General features: G+C 41.1%; 1 protein-coding gene across 1 annotated transcript; it reads left to right on the forward strand.

The window, feature by feature from the left end:
• Positions 1 to 367: 367 nt before the first annotated feature.
• ston1 (stonin 1) lies at positions 368 to 17,054 on the forward strand. Its single transcript, XM_084374957.1, has 12 exons — positions 368 to 548; positions 6,476 to 8,390; positions 8,546 to 8,748; positions 12,043 to 12,117; positions 12,980 to 13,081; positions 13,244 to 13,367; positions 13,591 to 13,643; positions 14,201 to 14,294; positions 14,398 to 14,975; positions 15,905 to 16,144; positions 16,271 to 16,360; positions 16,451 to 17,054. Exons 2-12 carry the CDS (start codon positions 6,554 to 6,556, stop codon positions 16,556 to 16,558), a joined length of 3,504 nt encoding a protein of 1,167 aa, XP_084231083.1. The 5' UTR covers positions 368 to 548; positions 6,476 to 6,553; the 3' UTR covers positions 16,559 to 17,054.
• The last annotated feature ends 622 nt before the right edge of the window (positions 17,055 to 17,676 follow it).

Raw genomic sequence — 17,676 nt, forward strand, 5'->3', positions numbered from 1 at the left:
TAGAAGGTACAATATTTGTAGTAGCTGCATAAAATGGAAATACTCTGAAATACTGAAATGTGTCCATCCTGCAGAATTGCACTCCAAAGATACTACGTACGCCTGCAGCGTCTACTTTGAGTACCATGTAATGTTAACAGTTAAAGTTGACACACAGCTGTAAAACCTCCACTCTGAAAGTGATTAAATCCAGTATAACTTATTAAATTAAGGGCGTGCGCGCGTTGTTTATTTATAACCATGAGGTTATAGCAATGAGGCGTATTATCCTAATTATTCAGCCTGAAGGTGTACGCTCGATGTGCGCGCCCGCCTCCTGACGTTGACATTTCCTACAGCCGTGAACGCAGCGCGCCGCTCGGCTCATTCCAGCAGTGTCCCGCTGTCGGACAGTCTGTGTGAACTCGGGAGGGGAAGAGCAGCGCTGCCGCTAAAACTCCAGGATTTACACTCTGCCATTTTGAGGAAAACCGGCCGACATCAGCGTTGCAGGCGCGTCCACTAAACACGAGTCATGCCCCGGATTAGTGAACTACCTCTGTCATTTTGTGAGTATTTCTCTCCTGCGGTTGCACTCAGGTGTGTTTTTAAGAGAGTTAAACGAGTTAAAAGCCAGTGTTGTGTGGCGCTGACTCGCTCTGTTGTCAGTGTCGGTTATGAGTGAATGGCGCATGTTGTGCTCAATGAAACGTACGCAAAGTGGAGAGCGACAACTTTACTCAGGCTTCGCATCAAAACAAAGGCGGAGAAGTGGACCCTGAAGTGGGCCTCACTGTCCCGGGACATGGGCCTGGCTCTGTTGTGGTTGACAGCATGCTGGTACTGTTTTCTTCCTCCACTCTCAGTTGCTATGGGCGAGAGAAAAAAAAAAAAAGTAGACCCAAGTTGTTTACCGGTGACTCGTGTGTTTGTCAGGCATTTACTGAGCCCACGCTGCAAAAATGCGTTGTAAGAAATAGTTCAAGATGTGTTTAAACAAGGAGTTTAAGGTTAATTTGCACAGTTGGATGACATTTATTGAAAAGTTTGTTTTTTTCGTGCTATTTACTTACTCAACAAAATGCTAATTCATCCAGGTAACTTGTAACAAGTGACACTTCCTGAACTCTTTGCTAGCAGAAGTGATAAAGTTCGCAAACTAGTCGAGTAATGTCATGTCATGGAGCAATATGTAGCTCAGGTGTGTAACATAAGCAAACATGACAAACCCCAGGCTAACCCTGAATGTGCTGAATTAAAGGGTGAATTCATCCAAGTGGTTTCAAAAAAACAACAGAAAAAAGTAATAAAATGGCTCCATACAGCTCGCCCAGTGTCATTAAAGTCTCCAGAAGCCCCAAGATCCCAAATTGAGTTGAAAATATGTTGTTTACATCCTCAATGTGCAGTCGAGCTTGCGTTATAGCGGTGTAAATAACTTCTTTTCAAATCAATTTGGGATCTCAGGGCTCGCAGAGAGTTGGATTACACTGTCGCCCAGTTACACACTGTTTGATATACATTTTGTATCTCTGGGCTTCTGGAGACTTTAATAACGCTGGATGAACTGTGTGAAGCCATTTTATTTGCCGTTTTTTTCTTTTTGCAGTTGTTTTTTTAGTTTTAAACAAGTCCCCATCTACTTCAGTTGTTCAGGAAAATGCTGCAACACTTTTGCTGTGAAGCTCCAGAAATTACTTGTGGACTGCAAAACTTCACCCCACTTTCCATCCACATGAGGTTGAGTGGATAATGACTGAAATTAGATTTTTGGGGGAACTTATCCTTTAAGCGCCTGTGTGTTTTATCGCTCAATGAATTAAAATCTTCCTTTTGTATGGGAAAGAAAGTGAACACCTCTTTGAAAAGTTAGTCTTTCTTCAAAGATACTCCAAAATATGACTAACAATCATGTTTTACACAAGTTTATGCTAAATATACATTTTAATACTAAAATGACTGAGATCAAAATGAATCACTACTGCGTGAGTAAACACACCCGGAGAAATGGTGGAAAACTTTTTTGAAGCTGACACTAACTTCTCCCAATCATTCCTAGTGTTTTTTTTTTCCAGTCATGCTTTTCTGAGCTGGAACAGCAGCCCTGGTGTTTAAGTACACAGCTACCATAACATAGATTTATTCAGAGTGTTTAAGGTACGACGAGACAAAAGAAGCAGCTTTCTCTTTTGCTTAGTTTGACAGGGCGCAGAGCTCACGTTACAGACAGTGTTGTCACTGGAAATGGGTCATCACATTTTCAGCTCTGCACCAGATTACAGTCCCTGTGGTCACAACAGTAGTACTCTCGTCAAAGTAAACGGGTAGTGTTTTAGTTTTAAAAGTGTTTATTTATACACTCTTCCAAAGCAAACGATACACTCTACAGTGTATATGTCAAGGAATTACCCGGAGAATCCAACAGGAAGTTGACTCTTTTCTATCAGGAAGCATCTGTCCACAAAGTTCAAGTTCAAACATGCTTTTTATAAATTCAGCAGTTTTATTTTCAGACCACAAGTTTCCTGTCAGCCATCATGTGTCAGGCAACTTTGGAAAAATGGCTTCCTGTCATCAAGGGGATTGTCCCTTCTGTCAGACAAGTCAATACAGTAATTAGGCCGATATTGGTCGAACACAGAGGTATTGGTATTGGTCTATATGTTGTCTTTTCAGAGATTCTAATGCAGAAAAAGATGCTTGGGGTCTTTTATAACTATTAAATTCCCAGTTTTGTTTCAGTGGACTGCAGTGTCATTTTATCAAGTTTACTGTTAAACTGCAAAATGTCCTGCCTCCATTACATATCTTGGGTTGGGCTCTAATCATTACACTCACTGCAGTAAAGATAGGTCATATTATGTCAGATGTCAAGAAGTAGGCTGAGCATTAGGTTTCTAAAATTCCTGTTCAGTGGTATTTGCTTGTGATTGCTGTTCCTCTTTGTGGATTGATGTGTCTGCATTTGCAATAAGCTGTCACGCTGTTCTCAATAACTTTGTAATTTTGATGGTGCTGACTGGCCTCTTTTAAAGCTGCATAAATGCACCCATGTGTTGCAACAAATGACTCAGTTTGACCCTGTTTATTATAATTAAGTGACTCAGATGTTAATTGATTGTCAATAAGGTGGGTATGTTATTTTGCTTGCTCGAGGTTTCACAAGTGCAGTGATTCATGTAAGTAGAGTAGTAATCAGTGACGATGAACCTCAGATAGTGCAGGGGATCTGACCTGTGTGAGCTGACCAATCAGAGCAGACTGGGTATTCAGGAGAGGGGGCTTTAAAGAGACAGGAACTAAATCAGAGTGTTTCAGACAGAGGGGGATACAGCGCTGCAGCACTGGACAGTATGAGAAAACTGATGTGTTTTTTGCGCATTAACACATGTAAACCTATTCTATGAGTAACTCTAAAAAAGTAAATAAAATTATGAACCTGAAAATGAGCATAATGTGTCTCCTTTAACTGGGACCAAACATTTACAGTATTATTTAGAAGAGCTGCAACGATAGTTTCCAACTATTACATTTAACGCCATCTGATTTGATAATCGATTGATTGGTTTGAGTAATTTTTTTAAATTAAAAAAAAGTTTTAATTCTCTGTTTCCAGCTTTTTAAATGCAAATATTTTCTGGATTCTTTGCTCCTCTATGACAGTAACTTGAATATCTTTGGATTGTGGACAAAATAAGACATTTGAGGACATTGTCTTGGGAAACACTTTTCCCCATTTTCTTACATTTTATAGACCAAACAACTAATCGATTTGATCCAGAAAATGATGGTTAGTTGCAGCTCTATTTGTAAGAGAGACTTGAACAGAGATGCTCTTGAGCATTCCACTTCTCGACTTTGCATTGCTTAATAGTTGTGTGACCTTGTGGGATGTCCTCCCATGAGTGTTGGACTGATGATAACAATGAAAAATAAGGTTAAACTTATAAAAGTAACTCCTCATACCTTTTGAATATGTCTATAAAGTACCTAATTACTATAAAAAGGAAATTTTAACCCTCTGGCTGCGTATTTGTGACAGTTTTGTTAAGGTTGACACAGATAAATAACCAGAGTTTTATGACCTGTATATTTGGTGCATTTTTGATACTTGAGATAATGACGATGATATAATGATAATATTTGTTGTCAGTTCACACGAATCGAGCAGGCTGGTATTTCCTGTGTGCAAAGCTGCTTGTCCCAGAGGAATGTGTGGAATGTATTCTTTTGTCCTCTGTAGATTTAGCAGAGTCTCGTTTCTGTACTGCTGGCTGGAGAGCCCAGGAAGAGATGGCAGACTGGAAATGAGTCTGGGAGACCTTCGGTAACCCCCGTGGAGAAGTCATCCTTCTCAAAGCTGGGGGATTCTATAAGTCGGAGAGGAGGGATGAACTCTTAAAAAAGTCCCCATGCTGTTGCAAACATCCTCTCATTAGAGGGATGTTCTCCAGTGTTTGACTAAAGACATGTCAATCCACGGCTCTGAATCGCAGCCCCCAGTTCCCTGTTTATTTATAGCCAGAGGAACTTGCCACTGGATGTCTCCTTCACGCAACCCATGGCTGTGATCTTGAAGGGAGGAGGAAGGCTGTAATTGAGGCTTTCTGCTTTCAATTATTGTTTTTCAAATTTTATGGGGAGATGAGCTCTCAGCATTTTGACTGTGGCTTCTCTGTGGCCTCCGAGCTGGATGAGATGAGAGCAGAGCTGCCAGCACATCAAACACTAGATTGATTGACTAGCAGGAAAATTAATGCATGATTATAGATTACAACATGGTTTCTCTCCGCCCATCAGCTTATTATCCTGAATACCATTGTCGTGAAGCAATATTCCCACACTCTGTAAACATTTAATACCTATATAGAAATAGTTTTAAAGGTCTAATATTAAAGAAGACCAAACATAAATCTTTCAGAGGCGGCCATATACATTTAACCGGCTTTGCCTCTATCGAAGCTGCTACGCTACATTACCAGGTTCTCACAGTTGACTTCATGCTGGTTAATGAGGCAGGATCTTTGCCGCTGTGGCTAACGTTTCTCACACACATTTCAGAGAAGACTTGTGATTAAATATTTAAAACTATGCTCATATCAAAGCATCGTACGTGTAAAATCCAACTATTTACCTTATCAGTTTGCTTACAAAACCTTTTGAACTTCCTGAATTTTCATACCTCCACTCCTTTTGAAAACAGAAACATTTCATTTTCTCTAAAGCTTCTTCTTCATCTTTCACCGCTTCAGGAAACTCTTCAAAAAACATATCACGTTTATAAGCTTTATGTAGTCCTCCAGATGACTTTTCTCCTGTTGTGTAGATTTGGTTTAGATTTACAGTTTTCCAGAGTGTTTCTCTGGAGACTAATCTTTGTTTTCAAGAGTTTGAGTGGGCGAAGAGATTTTGTAGTGTATTTCTCAATATATTGAATTACAATAAGAATTACAGCACTGCTTTATTGTCCTCGTCCATGTGTCAAGATACCAAGAGCGCACGCTTTGCTTCAGTCCTACAGTACTCAGAATGAAGGTCAAAGCTTATCATCATATTCTGCACTTGTTTAATAAATTACGTCCAGAAAAAGAAACCAAGGAGTCTTCAGCCATGCCAGCATGTGTGAGTCTGTACTTACTTACAAAACTCTAACATCTGCATGCTAATCTGTTCACAATGACTGTTCACATGCTGATGTTTAATAGTAATTTAATATAATATTTGAAAATTAAAGCTTGAAACAGTATAGCTGAGGTGTATGGGATTGTCAGATTTGTGTGGTCAGACACATCAAAGTACTGGACAAAATGTGACCGGATACTGCAGGTCCATGAATGTGACTATCGTGACGAAAATTCCCTTAATATCACAATGTATAACAATCATTTGCGAAATTTAATTTGTCACTATTATTGTCATTGGTCCATGTAACAATGTGTCAAGAGTGATACTCCTCATGTCAACACTACAGGACAAATTACTGAAATAAAGTTATTGGCTACTCGCTGTATCTTTCTAATGTGTTGCTTGCAAAATTGCACAAATAAAGAAAAGGGGAAAATATGTCAGCTGGCTGAATCTACTCACATATGTGATAATATTCTGATTGTGTGTTTATTTGCAAGACAGTTCGGTTAATAAATGTTTGCTTGTTAAAGCTTAGAAATCTATATTAGCTCAATTCTGTGGTGTCACAGAAAAACCTCCTGCTGCTTCTCTGCCTTAGTTAATTGTGATGTTATCATATATAAACATGTCGCTCAGTCTCATTAAACTTGAATGGAGAACTTCAGGCAAATATGTTTATTATGGCCCCAGGAGCTCTCTTTTCTTTCTACTGCAAGGATAAATGGGACTTGTTTAGGCTTTTCAAACTAATCTGTTAATAAGGAGCATATGTGTAACCTCTAGAGTATCTTGAAATGTTCCTTTTTTAATTATTAAATGACGTTTAATACATAAAGTTTTCTTATTCTTCTTGTTTATTTTCTTGCAGAGGAGAAGGCCTCTGAAGTCGGGGACTCGACAAAAAAGGAATTCTTGTTTTTGAACTGATCTTCAGTCCCCTTCAGCCATGTGTTCCACAAATCACTCAAACTGGGTCACTTTTGAAGATGACAACACACCACTCTCATCACCTCAGAAGCCCCTACAGTCACCAGGCGTTATCAAGGCATCAGTACCGCGTCCCAATGGTCTGAAATTAGTGCTTCCTCCGATCAGAGACACTTCCTGGAGCTTCAATAGTTCCCTGGAATCCCCTCAAAGCAACTCAAGTCTTAGTGGAAGTTCCTGTGTACCATGTAACACGCCCTTTTGCACTCCTATGAGTGGGGTTCCTAGCAGTGCGTCCCCATTTCACTCCAACACGTGGGAAAAGAACGACTTCTTTCGGAGTCTCTCCAGTGCATCTACCACCTCTGCTCCCTCGCCTGCACCAGTCAGTCAAACCTCAGATGGACCAAGCCCTTTCCCTTCATACCGGGGGAACTCAGGACACTATAACCCCTTCTGGGATGGATCTAGACACAGCGCAGAAGTGGACAGCTCCTCCTCAGACTCAGAAACTGACAACAGCCTACCCCGTTTCTTTATTCGGACCAAAGATGGCAGCGAGCCTCCGCAACTCCAGAGCTCCTTCAACTACGTTTGCCACAAACTGGAGGGCCTACGAGCAGAGACGGACCACGAAACAGAGACAGAAAAAGATGTGGAGAGACGGCTGAGTTGCAATAATGAGGTGTTAGGTGAGGGTTCGTCTCAGTTTGTACCTCGGGGTCTGTTTCGCAGCCAGAAGAGAGACGGCTGGTCTGTCATGATCAGGATTCCAGAAAAAAAGAACCGCATGTCTTCTCGACAGTGGGGGCCAATCTATCTCCGCTTGTTGCCGGGAGGTGTGCTGCAGATGTACTATGAGAAAGGCCTGGAGAAGCCATACAAGGAGTTCCAGCTCCTCCCTCAGTGTAGGATTTCTGATCTTAAACTGGAAACCTACGGCGAGCCCCGCAAAGTCCTCACACTCAAGATTGAACATTTCTCGTACACAGAAAAGAAGCGCTTCCACCCTAAGTTAGAGGTTAGTCATGAGGCGGAGGTAGAACAGCTGCTCAAGTTTGGCTCCACAGTACATGACGAGATGGAGGACCTGGTAGTCTCCATGGAAGAGGAAATCTTCAAGCTCTCTGTGCCCCATCAGCAGAGGCGGCACTACGAGGAGCAGGAGCTGTCGTTGCAGATCACTGATCACATCTGGGTACAACTGGATAAGAGTGGAGGAGTCACGGAGAGGACGGCCTTCACCCAGATTCACTGTCTGGCTTTTCTGAACGGAGTAGGGGATTGTTTTCTTGCCCTTAACGATCTTGGGCTGCTGCGCTTTGACTCCAGCTACGGGTCTGAGGAGGAACTCTGGATGGAGATCGCCGACTGCCATTTTCACAAATGTGTGAATGAGACGGAGTTCCAGAGGTCCCGGCTGATTAAGTTCTCACCTCCTGACGCCTGCAGGGCTGAGCTGATGCGGTACAAGACGATAATTTTGGGTTGCACAGAAATTCCCTTCTCAATCAGAGCTGTGGTCACAGTTCAAGGTGCCTACGTGGAGCTCCAGGCCTTTCTTAACATGTCAGCCACCTTCCTCGCCTCCATGGGTGGGTCTGACACGTACCCACTGTGTGAGAATGTAGTGATCCGTGTGCCGGTGCCGGGGGAATGGGTCAAAGTGACGCAGACAGTGGCCTTACTGCGACAGAGGTCGCTGAAGGCCCGTATGAACAGAAACACCTGCTTGGGTGCTGTCGGCGCTGCAGACTCTCAGCCTGTCATGCAGGTGACAATCGGCACTGTCAAATACGAGAATGTATACTCAGCTGTCGTGTGGAGGATTGACAGACTGCCTGCAAAGAATACGGGTAACACATTTCTGAGAGATTGAAATCCTGCACATCCTCACATATAATTTTCTCATTAGCTTCCTCCTCTTTGGCCTCTTATGCATGTACAGTATGTTTGCCACTCTGTGGTGTAACACTCTAACTACAAGTGACCTTTGTTTTCTCCTCTGCAGCAGTGGATCATCCCCATTCTTTTTCCTGCAAGCTCGAGCTGGGATCTGATCAGGAGATCCCGAGTGACTGGTACCCTTTTGTCACGATGGAATGTGAAATTATGGGCGCAGTCGTGTCACAGACCAGGGTGAAGTCACTGGGCACCACGAACGACATCCAGCCGCAGAAACATGTGACCAGCTGGACACGCTATCATTGTCAGGTAAGATGTTTCACCAGGGGAATAATAACAACAACAATCCTTATTTATCGGTGCTTCTAACCAAATTTTTCTCTTTCTTAGGTGGAAGTTGAGAAGAAATGGATTGAAACAGAATCACAGAAGCAGTCTGGCTGTATGACACAGTGATATTTAAAGACACTCTGAAGAGGACGTTATCCCTTTGGTTCAAGATATTTGCCAAAATCTTACAAAAGACAAGAAAGGATAACGAAAAATGAACAAGAACGAGGGTGATGAGGGACTTTCTGCTTATATCCGGTGTCAAATTCATCTAATTACACATAGCCTGGTAGTATTTCTTACGGAGGTTAACCGATTTTGTATCCTTTAACTGAGACTGAATTAGTCTAGACCTAATAAACAATTTAACATGGTCCTTTTGCCTAGCACTTTACATTTAATAGATTTATTAACTGTTTGACTACAGTTCATATGAGTTCTGTATATAAGCTTGCATTTGCATCAGCTGCACTGCCCTCCAGAATGATTGGCATCCTTAATAAGAAATGCCTTAAGAAGTGTGCGCCGAAGGGGCTGTGTGAGATAAACAGCTTAAGTAATGAGCAATATTTTCTTTGCAGATGTTTAAGGTCAGGCACTTTTGTTGCCTAGCGATGATTAAAGTTAACATACTTCCAGACCGATTAGCTTAGGTAGGAATCCTGCACATTTGTACTAAATCCTATGTGTCAATAATCTATAAAAACCTGGGGATAAAGGACTACCTTGTTGAACAAAAACATTGGTTTAAAGGTGGGTCACATCATGCTGAGTCCCGCAGAGCAGCATTTTGTCTGAAGTGTCGTAATCACAGTTATTACAGTAATTCGGTTGAACTGACTCAGGCCTGCCAATTAGCAGCCATTCTCAGCAATGAAACACTCTGATCAACATGAGACAAACAGACAAATCATTTCTGGCCCAGTTACGCATGTGCATGTGCCTGAAAAGGTACTTAATTGATTCATAGTTGTGGGAACTGTCTTGTTGTGCATACGAGGTCTAAAATTTACTATGCAACATAGGATGCTACTATTATTTGTACTTATTTCCAAATGTACTACAACTCATTACTTGCGTTGCTTACCTCAAGCGGACTTTTGACTTTATACCAAGGTTGTATTCTGGAGGACTGTAATTTTATTTAAACAAATCAAATCCTTTATTATGTGATCTTTCTGCCTCTGGGTTGTGAATAGGTTGGATAAAAAAAAATGAATAAAAAAATAAAAAAAATAATGGTGAAGCTTCATAGTGACCAACAAGGCCTTCAATGATGACTTTTTATGTATGAGGTACCTGGCTTAAGCTGGATATTATGTACATCAAGAGTAAAAATTTAATTAAAGCTGAATGACTCATGGTATTTCTTCCCAGATGTTCACAAGACTAAACTCTGAACCTAAACTCACAAATGTACTCTGGATATAAGTTTTCTATGAGACGGGACGTGAACTGTGGCTGCTTCCTGTTCCTATCCCGCAGACATCCGACATACCAAAGGCATTTAATGACATTTCATGTATATGCTGTAAAGTGTAGCTGTCTGATAAACATGAAGTGATATTTGTGTTTTAAGTCTTCCCACAGTAACACAAAAGTTTTAAACAAACACCTCACTGAGTGTCAGAACAGTCAGTGTCATCATCATCATCATCCTCATTATCGCAATTTTGTCGAGAGACTGAGACATCCTGCCGTGAATAATGACAGGCTGCTGCTCAATAAATGACATGATTTGTAGGAAGTGATATTTTTAAAGTGCCGCATGCTGTGTGATCACTATTTGAACTGAGTGTGCAGGTAGACAGGAGTGAAGTATCTTCTTACCCTGAAATGAATGGGGCTCTTCAGGAACACACTGCTGACAATCATGGTTATTAACATGCGTTCAGAACCCACTCTCATGAGTGCTGCTGTTTAATGAAGTAATTTTACCACAGTCCGCTGTGGTGGTGAGTCACTGTGAGTCAGCCAAGGACCACGCTGAGCCTCTACTAAAGAAATAATGTCCAAACACTTTGGACTGTTTCATTCTTGAATCTAAATTGACTGCTGGCTTTTTTCTCGTTATTTCATTTATGCAGTTGATGTGTTTTAGGAACTTTGGGTGTTTATACTTTCCACCGAAGTTGTATTAGTTAGAAGGCAGAAGGCCTTTAAACACACCTAATCCACTGTTTTTTAAAGTATTTCTGATCTCAAAATGAATTGGTATCGACAAAAGGGTTCAGATTTTATATTAGAATATTTTCTATAGCTTAAAGCAACACTGTGTGACTATACAAGTTATTCTGGAGGAAGATGGTTGATTGTTGAGTCTCTTTGGGTTAAGGTTTGGGTCTGATGCCAAAGACTTGGTTTGGTGACGATTTAGGCATGAGACTGGCGTACCTGGTCGACTCCAGCCTCCTGTGACCCTGCAGGTGTTAAATGGGTGTACTGATGGATGGATGGAGAGAACAACAACTATCTTTCTGCAAAAAAGTAACATAGTGCTACTTTAAGTAGGGGCTAATACAATTACCATAACATACATAATGTAATATCAGTTATACATGGGAATAAAGAGGGCATCATCTTATAATTCAAGGAGAGCTTCAGAGTCCAGAGTATCTTTGTAGTGCAGTGGCAGCTGAGTGTCCACAGGGGCGTCTCATGTTGCTGCAGCACTCTCATCCTCATCACAAGTCATCCTACAGTGTTGAAAGAGTGCCAGCATCGGCAAACAGATGCTTGGAGGAAAGCTTGGGTCACAATCTCCTGCTGCCGCTGCTAAGAATCTATTGAACGGCAAGTTCAAAATGAAGTGTTTTGTAAAGGGCGAAATATTTTTAACTCCTGGCATTGTGCACTCCAGGGATAACAGCACAGCTCGACTGTGCCCAGCTCCCAGCAATGTGGAAAATGTGCAACAGAGTACCCTTTTCTTTTGAAAGTATCCAGAAACTAGGGCTGGAGAGGTTGTGTTGGACAGAAATACTTGAAGGATCGGACAACCAGTCAAGCTGCTGACAAATAAGTGCTCGAGCCATGTTCAACATGAGGATGTTTACTTCTGCTAGGACTCATATTTTCACATTGTAACCTTGTTGAAATGTGACTGACTGAATGCCACCAAATGTTTGGTTACCAGAGATCTGGAAAATGATTGAGAAGGCCTCAACTCCCATGTTTTGCTTCAGCTAGGCCGTAAGTAGATTATATATGTATCCAAATACATTACAGTCCATATTATAAAGACAAACAGTCAGATAACAGTGACTCCATCAGTATCACCCCTACTTTGTGGACACTACATCCAAACAAAGATGGCGGTGTCAGCTCCAATCACATCCCTCTGTGGAGGCAATTACTATCACCTGTGTGTGTGCACCTCCCATCACGGTGGACCGGCTAAACCATCATCTGACTTCATCACAGCTAACTAGTTACATGTATTATAGTTATTTTTTTTGCTTTAAAATATGCTGACCAACACAGGCCCAGTGGTAAGAAAAGCTGCCTTTAAGCTAGTCTTGCTACAGGCTAACAGCTAACTAATAACAATAGCCTGGCTTTGCTACAACCTGCGTTAGCTAACTGTTAGCATAACTGTTGGGTTGTGTTGACTTGTATAAACGTGATAAATGCGCTCCTGAAGGCACCAATTCACTTCAAATGTGGACATTTATCCTGTACATAGAGCTATTTCTTTAGAATAGTTAAATACAGTTTAATTCATCTTGTTGTCAAGTCCAAACTTCTCAAAATATATCAATTAACTAGGTCAATTACTATAAAAGTAACACCAATGACGTTTGGTCCCATTTTTAAGTCTGTGCATAAGCATTTTATTTTGCTAACATTTATCTTGGATTGTTTTCGCTTCCTTTTGAATTGAATCAAATTCAAAGTAAAGACTAATTTATAATCTTGAATTTAATCTGAAAATGTTAATTTTATCTAGAAAAATACACGCTATGTGCCTATTAAATGTATTATTATATTATATTGCCTCCCGAAATGTGGAGTGCCTATGATATATTCACAGTCACATAAAGCTGTATGAGTCTACAGTATCCAGCAGACCGCAACATAAAAAAGGTAGATTTTTAAATGGAATTTGGTGCGTAGCTTATCAAAACATACACGAACAGGTTGGGATGAATCACTTTCTCCTCACAAGCAGCTGCACAGCCTCTGACTTAGTGTTTGTAAACAACTGCAGGCCAAACTCTACCTGTCCATAATTGATGATGTGATCGAGAATATGAGGGAGCTCTTCTCGGATGAAGGCCTTGAAGACCGAGTCCTGGACGATTTAAGACATGTGAGTTATATTCTCCATATCTTTGCTCCATTTCTCTTTTAAAATGATACATATATTATACACATCTCGACCTAAGTTGTCAGTTACAGCAAAGTAAGATCATCTAGTGAGGAAGTGCACACCTTAGAAGGAAGACAGTCTGTTGTGTCTTCTGCTGTGCAGCTCTGGGAATCGAAGATGATGCAGTCAAAAGCAATGGAAGACTTCAGGAAAAACAATATCAACTCATCCAACTTCGTGCTGCAGCTCCCCGCAAACTACAGTCAGACGGATCAGGAGGTCACAGGTAACACATTAATGCCTGCAAAACAAACATATCTAATTACAGCTTGTCAAACAGATAATACTTTGTAAGTAGTTCTCTTAAATAGAATTATTTTTAGCATATTAGCTCTGACGAAAAGTGTCCACAAAGGGCACAAAGTAATTAAACTCAAGTGATTCAAAGAGACGACAGCTCGTTCTTTTGTTTTTTCTATCATGTTCTCTGCTCTGATTTTTGCTCTCAGCCTCAGTTATGATCCCAGCAAGTCAGAACATCCACAGTTTCCCCCGACTCAAGGCAAGTGTCATTAATATTTATAATGCATCACCTCTGACCTCATAAAAAAAGTCAAGAGTGCGCAGCACTGACATTTTTTTATTTCGAGTGGTGGAATTTCTTGATTTTAAGTTTTTGCTTTAGGGCTCAGAAATTGTTAAATTGTGGACTAGAAATCAAACCAAAATATCAAGTTGCTTTCTGATAGCTAGATTTAAAAAACATTTTACATTTTTCAACTTAAATGTTTACATCAAATCACCTTGGATATATATACATTTGTGAAAACACTTGAAAGCTCTGCAACCACTGAACTTGCACCACCTGAAAGATTCAAAGTTATTATTATTTGCCTCCATAGTCACATTCATTTCCTCTGCTGTCCTCTGACATGAAAGCTGTGTGACGGACCTGTTCACCTCATGGCTATAAGTATCACATTGGCATTATAAAGCAGTCCAACACTATTAGACAAGAATCAATGTTTCAATGATTGATTGACCCTAACGTTTAGCATGAGATCACTCTAAATCATTAGTGTTTGATGTGCTGACTTGTGTCTTCTCGTTTGATCGCAGAACAACTCCGAGACACTAGCTACTTTTTCTCTCCCTGCTGGGTTAGCTTACCCTGTGCAGATACCAGCTGGAGTCACACTACAGACAGCATCTGGTACACAATGATTTACCCTGTTGAGGGCTTATATCTGCCTTTGTTTTAAGCATTTACTTATAGGTTGGAATAACATTTGACTCTTCTCTTCTGTCTCACTAAGGTCAACTTTACAAGGTCAATGTTCCTGTGGTGGTCACTCAGGCTGCGGCAGGTCAGCAGCATGTGTCCCGACCCACGCAGAAAGTCACTGAGTGGAGAGAGCCTGCTGCCCCTCGGCCAGCTGCAGTCCCACCAAACACCACTCATCCTCAGGAGGTGGAGCCATCCTCTGCTCCAGCTCCATCCGTCACACAGCCTCCACATCCAAAGGCCAATTATGTACCCCCTAGTAAGGAGAGCAGCCTCCCCCAGCAGCCACAAGCTCCTGCTGCTGATACCTCGCTGCTCCAGGGGGCCGACTCTCCAGAGCCAGAGCCAGAGCCAGAGCTCAGGCTGGAAGAAAACGAGCCGAGTCCACAACCAGAACCCATGAACCTCAGTATGACCGCCTCACCCTGCGGTCAGTCATTAGACTTCCAGACAGGCACTGAGGAGACTTTGACACAGACGGCACAACTAAAGAGCAGCGACGTTGACGACATCCTGAAACAAGTGATTGAGGAGGAGCGAGAGAAGGCAGAAAGGGCGAGGAGTCTAACGTCTGCAAAGACTGACGATCAGTCTGAGGCTGTTCTCGGGGTAATTTGAAAAGAATTTTCCCTTTTTAAGAAACTCCAGTTCACAGAAATAGAAAAAGAAATTGGCCTCTTTTTTTTTTGCAGGTGCAGGTATGTATCGTGTAATTAATAGTTCTAAATTTTGGAAAAATGCACTCATTCGCTTTCCTGCCGAGAGTTGGATGAGAAAATCAATTCAGCTCTAAAGTATGTGCTGCCCGAGCCAGCAGCCAGTTAGCTTTAGATTAGCATGAAGACTGGAAACAGAGGGAAACAGCTAGCTGGCTCAGTCCAAAAGCAACATAATCCACCTACCATAACCCTCTAAAGCTCGCTAATTTACAGTAATGACTTGGTTTGTTTTATCCAAGCTTTATGCTGAGCTAACCAGCTGCTGGCTTTAGCTTTGTATTTACTAGACCAACATGAAATAATCATAGGCAGGACAGTGAATTTCCCCAAAATGTCAGACTGTTCCTTCAAATATTCCAATATTCCACTTAACTGGTGTCACAAATGTAGGTGTGGACTTTAGAAAAGGTGTTTCGAGGATCTAATGAAATGACATTGAGCTGGAGTTTAGGATCCAGCTTGAAGCTTGACCCATAGGAGGGACTAAATGTGAAGATAGTGTGACATCTGCTGCTCTGATTTTGACCAAACTAAAACTAAATGTAATAATTAAAGTAAGGAATAATATTTTTAAATTATAAACTGTCCAATTTAAAAGAAACCCATCCATTTTGATAGAGTTAGTAATCTCATACCTTTGCAACGTGTATCTTCAGCATGCGTCACATTAAAAGAAGAAGAGCAGCAAAACAGACAGCTGTGCTATCTTAAGCCAATTCAAGTGTTCAGTCTTAAATTATTCAAACCGCAGCACTCAGGCCCTCTCCAACTCTTTCCAAATTTATAACTGTTACTTTTCTTCTTGCAATCCGTGCCAAGCTGGACCTTGACTACAGCTACAGTGAACTGTCAGACATTGTTCAGCTAGACGGACCTGCAGGCAACTCTGACCTCGAGGAGGAAGAGGGAGCTCCCCTGGACGAGAATGACTTTCTGGGTATAATCAACGCAGAGGCCATAAAGGCGCTGCAGGAAGGAGACGGAAGCAGCAACGGCAACAGCATCTCCTCCAGCAGCGATGGCGAGGGGGTAGACGAGCTCGCTAATGTAGAGGACGAGGTGAAAGAGTTTGATACACGTTTTATTATTTGCAGCTAAAACATCTGCAAGAAATGTATCAGTCATGTTTTTTTTTTCACAGCACGTCTTTTATTGTGTGTTTGAACTGTTCGAACTGTCCAATAGGATCCTCTGAATTCAGGTGATGATGTGATCGAGCAGGACATCCCAGATCTCTTCGACACTGACAATGTAATCGTTTGCCAGTATGACAAGGTAAGAACATACTGTCCATTATTTGCCTTTAAACAAGCCCAGCTCTGAATACTGACTGTTAAAATTAAAACAGTTTTCTTTCCGTTGCAGATTCACCGCAGTAAGAACCGCTGGAAGTTTCATTTGAAAGATGGAGTGATGTGTTACGGAGGCAGAGACTACGTGTTCTCTAAAGCTGTAGGGGAAGCCGAGTGGTAATGAGCTCTAGTTCTGTTGCTCACATCAGATAATCATGTTGAAAGAGGAAACTGATTTAAAACGGAGAAACAATCAGTGAATTTAGACCGCTTGGTGGTGTAATTTGGCTAACAGAGCAGGCAGTTAAAACACCACTGTGCAAAATCACTGATACTTTTGTTGTTTTTTTCAGAACGTAATTATCAGAACGATACTGAAAGCCATTTACAGTGTTGCAGCCAATTACTTACAGCGCTGCTTCTGAATCCAACCTACTGAGACAAACAGCATGAATTTATGTTGTATCATATTTTGCTGTAGAAAGTTAAATTTATTAGTGGAGCAAAACACCATTTGACCTGAAATGTGTTTTCTTCCGTCATGATTATGTTGCTTTGAAGGGAGCTAATGTGCTGTTTGATTTCCAGACGTTGTAATGTCTTGCTTTAATCATGCTTCAGATACACTGAACTGCACTGTTGTGCTGCAGTCAATAAACCCTTTTATTTCCATTCAACCCTGTACAAAGCCGGTGTTACCTTGTTGTCATATTTTTATAATGAACTAAGGTTTTTCCTTGAAACCAAACGGGTCCCACTGGCCTATTATATGAAAAATCACTGGAACATGACAAAATAAATGTATAAATGCCAGGATGAACACTAAAATGAATTATTTTTTGTTTGGGGCTTTGATAGGCACTGAAGTAGCTACTCACAGCTGGAAAGAAAATATAGAAAGGCTGGTGTGACAGCTGCAGTAACAACTCACAAAACAAAAGTCAGTGACAAATCCTTGGAAAATGTTTTTACTGCTGATGTCAAGTTTTCAGTTTGATTGGCACTGTTGTGGTTATTTTACTGACATTCTTGAGTGCAGACCTATTAGTTTTTTTGTTAAGTTAATTATTTTCTTATACTGCAACCAAAATAGTGTCGGCACGTACTGTACTTATAACTGTGGTTCCAGATTTGTGGGTCGGTGTCCCTGCAAATTGAATCTGAGGGGTCAGAAACTAACCAGGATATGAAATTGGGCTGCATGATACAGTAAAAAATCAATCCTATTGTGATTATTTTTTTACAGATATTGTGATTGATATGATTTGTGATTAGTGTGAATGATCACACACTTCAGAA

The sequence above is a fragment of the Pagrus pagrus genome (genome assembly GCF_965226575.1).
Source record: "Pagrus pagrus genome assembly, chromosome: 15".
Taxonomy (NCBI): domain Eukaryota; kingdom Metazoa; phylum Chordata; class Actinopteri; order Spariformes; family Sparidae; genus Pagrus; species Pagrus pagrus.